The following is a 3,487-nucleotide window of genomic DNA, read 5'->3' as shown; positions in this document are numbered from 1 at the left end:
GCAACAATTAAACAACAATACTTATTTTTTTTTTCTACTTTTAAAGTTTTGATTGGTTTAACAAAAAGATCAATCACAATAAACAAAATGTCTAAAAGGGAAAATGACTACTAATTCGCTTCTCATAACATTTTGATCATTAAAGCTACGATCATAGAGTTGAACATTTCCAAACATGCCATTAAACCATAATTTTAATTTTATTGATTTATTTAAATACATTTTAAATTACACTAAAATTATAATTTCATTATAAAGGTAACTGATGAGTGAGTATGCCCTAAAACTGTTTTTGTTAGGTTAGAAGCTCATTTTTCTTGGATGTAGCAAAATAAATAAGGGTGAAAACTTGCCCTCTAACGAACTACTAGTAGATAGTTACAAGTGGTGTAGTTTTCCTTAAATAATAGTGTCAATTCCATTGGCAAATAACAACCACTGGTCTGTGCCATTATCAATTTAACAAGTAAATTATAATAAATTTTCCCACTAAAAAAGAAAAACAAAGCCCATTAAATTACACCTTTTTACCAATTTTTAAAAGTTTGATGGGTTTGCCAAAAAAATCAATAAACAAAATGTCTAGGCGGGTCAATTGAGTGCTAAATTGCTTCTCACAACCATCATTAAACAACGATAACAGAGTTAAACATTTTAAAACATAGAATTAAACCCGAATTTCTAACAAATTTAAATTAAAAAATTCACCACGTACCCTTTTTTGAAATCAAGCTGGTCATATCCAAATCCGTCAAACATATATTTAGGGCTTAAATTCCGCTCTTATGCCGCCGGCGAGGCAGCGCAGCCGTTAGAAACTTCTGCGTTGGAATTTTCAGTTGCAGTTCCTGGCTTCTGACAGTGTCATCTACAATGTGATTTTCTCGATTGTCTCACAAAACCCTAAATTTGGGTTCCATGCCCTCTTTCTTCAACCTGCGTTTGATTATCTCCCCTTTAACTTCTGCAAGTTACCCCAGCAGAATAAACTAGTAATTGTTCTCAGCAATGGATGGCACTAATACACCTGCAAATGTAAGATTCTACGAAGATTTGCTCGCCTTCATCGTCTATTTAACCAGGCCCACAGCTTTATCTTTTGGGTAGCATTTGAAATTTGAAGAAATTGGGCACACACTTTTCAAGTTGCAGGAACGGCCATAGCTTTTGTTTCTCTTATTCATCAGTACCTAAGGCATAAGATCTCTGGTAAGAGTCTTCAAAGAAACTAAAAATATTGGTCAAAACTGTAATTTATTTTCTTATCTTTGTATCATTCAGGTTGTGGAATTACAAGTGATCATGAACTGTGAAGGGTGCGAGAAAGCAGTAAGAAAAGCTCTTTCCACACTCCATGGTATGGAATGAATAATGAATGATATTTTAATGTCTATGAGATTAAAAATAGTTTATAGGATTACCAGTGTCTCTGTTTTTTTGCCTTTCACAATTCAATCATTTTCTTACTCAAATTAAAATTTGATATTTTAAACTTTCTATCTCACCTTTCATTGAAAAAATACTTCACATTAAACATAATATTTTGTTATTAATATTGGATATTGATTTTTCTGAATATTTTGCTTTCAGGAGTGGAGAAAGTCTCTGTAGACCTAAACCAGGATAAGGTAACAGTGCAAGGAAGTGCAGCTCCTGAAAAAGTGCTCAAAAGAGTGAAGAAAGCAGGGAAGCATGCAAGATTTTGGCCTCAGGTCCATCACAAGTTCTCTGCTGAAGATGCTAACAATGCTAACTTGGCAAGCAGCTCAGCACTACCATCTCCATCAAAGTCTGCATTACCATCTCCATCAAAGTCTTGCAACATGGTCAATGATGTTCATTTTGAAGTTTCTTTGGGTACACAATCCCCACACCGCCCTGGAGAAGAAGATATCACCACCCTTTTCAGTGATGAAAATCCCAATGCGTGTTCGCTTATGTAAAGAATTTTGATTTCTTTTTACCACCTAAAATATTATGCATCTTCACTATTGTAAATAGTAGCTAAACAGTTCAGTGCATCTAATCTTCTGGAAAGTTCTTCTGCAAAGTTCTATTTTTGTTTAGACTGTAACTCATATTTGTACAAAATAAGTTTTCTCAACTCTGTTTAGTATAGCACAGTCCACTCGGTGGACCTGGTATCTTCATCTAAATTTTTCAACACTTTAATCTTTATTCACAAAAAATTATATTATTTAGCATGATAATGTTAACTGTTTTGTTTTTAAATAGGGGTGATTTTTTATTTATCATTTATTAAATTTATATTATGTTATGGTATATCATATTCAGTTTTGTCACTGGGTATAAGTTTTTTTATCAAAAATTTATGATTCTTATTCATAGTTTAATATTAGGAATTCAATTTTTGATATTTTTTATTATTATTTATATTCATTTATTTGTAAAGTGATTGGTTGAAGTCTTATTATGAGTTAACATTAGTTATTATTTTTTTTTTTTAATTTTATTTTCTTTTTATTTGACTTTTTGATTTTTAATTTTATGAATTAAATCTTTTTCACCATATTTTCAATTTAAAATGATTTATTATTATATTAAAAACATATTTTAATACATTTAATTATAAACAATTATATATATATATATATATATATATATAATAAAACACACTTTTATATGTAGGTTAATATAAACGATATTAGCTAATGGTATTTCTTAGGTTTTTGTGATGATATTCAACAATATAATATTAATTGTTTTATTTTTGTGATGAAATCTTTGTTTTCGTTATTTTTTGTTTAATTAAATTATATTTAACCTAACCAACATGTACTAGCTACTACTTCACTCTTCTTCAAAGATTTTGTGAATCTATATATACTTTTTAATATTTGATTAATTATTATTACACATTTTTTCTTTGGATTTGGCACAATATCATTAAAATGGTAAGGCCAACCCTGTTTTGGCAAAGTTTGATAAATTATATGATATTATTTAATTTTTTCAAAATGGTTTAAGCTTCTTTAAAAATGGATTAGAGTTTTAAGGACATTTTTATAAAAATATAACTGAGTTCAGCAAAGTTTATATTATGTATATGTATATTGTGAGTTTAATTAAAATTTAGTTTAAATAAATGAAATTATTGAAAGTATAATTTTGAATTTATTTATCTAAAAATATATTTGGAAATAATTTTTATAAAAATAATATATTAAGAAATTACTTAAAAACCAACAATTTATAAAAATTACCAAAAGAACAAAAATTTATAGAAATAAAGATCACGATAAATGGTGATCCGGTGCAGTTTTTGATATGAAGTCACTATTCTGTTAAAACATTCTGTAATGTGAAGTTACTGTTTGAATTCACCATCAAAATAATATATTAGATATGATAAAATGAAAATATAGTCTACCAAACTTATAAAAATAAAAATAAAATCATATTTCCAACTTCCCCCATAAAAACAAAAACGTACATCAGTAAATTCCTGCAGAAATTGAAAATAAAT

General features: G+C 28.2%; 1 protein-coding gene across 1 annotated transcript; it reads left to right on the top strand.

Annotated features, from left to right (window-relative positions):
• The first annotated feature begins 810 nt into the window (after window positions 1-810).
• LOC149151685 (heavy metal-associated isoprenylated plant protein 23-like) lies at window positions 811-1,953 on the top strand. Its single transcript, XM_089438210.1, has 3 exons — window positions 811-1,035; window positions 1,282-1,357; window positions 1,591-1,953. Exons 1-3 carry the CDS (start codon window positions 1,009-1,011, stop codon window positions 1,941-1,943), a joined length of 456 nt encoding a protein of 151 aa, XP_089294336.1. The 5' UTR covers window positions 811-1,008; the 3' UTR covers window positions 1,944-1,953.
• Window positions 1,954-3,487: the final 1,534 nt, after the last annotated feature.

Source organism: Pinus tabuliformis, chromosome 9 (genome assembly GCF_031772625.1).
Source record: "Pinus tabuliformis cultivar Carrire ecotype Pingquan chromosome 9, CPIR1, whole genome shotgun sequence".
NCBI lineage: Eukaryota > Viridiplantae > Streptophyta > Pinopsida > Pinales > Pinaceae > Pinus > Pinus tabuliformis.
The sequence above is the reverse complement of the archived record's forward strand: the minus strand, read 5'-3'. Positions and strand labels throughout refer to the sequence as shown.

What these genes read in the sequence shown, in the direction of transcription:
- LOC149151685 (XM_089438210.1), top strand. Translation starts at nt 1,009, where the DNA reads ATGGATGGCACTAATACACCTGCAAAT. An exon ending in GCACTAATACACCTGCAAAT is followed by an intron (nt 1,036 to 1,281) that starts GTAAGATTCTAC and finishes TGTATCATTCAG; the next exon opens with GTTGTGGAATTACAAGTGAT. An exon ending in AGCTCTTTCCACACTCCATG is followed by an intron (nt 1,358 to 1,590) that starts GTATGGAATGAA and finishes TTTTGCTTTCAG; the next exon opens with GAGTGGAGAAAGTCTCTGTA.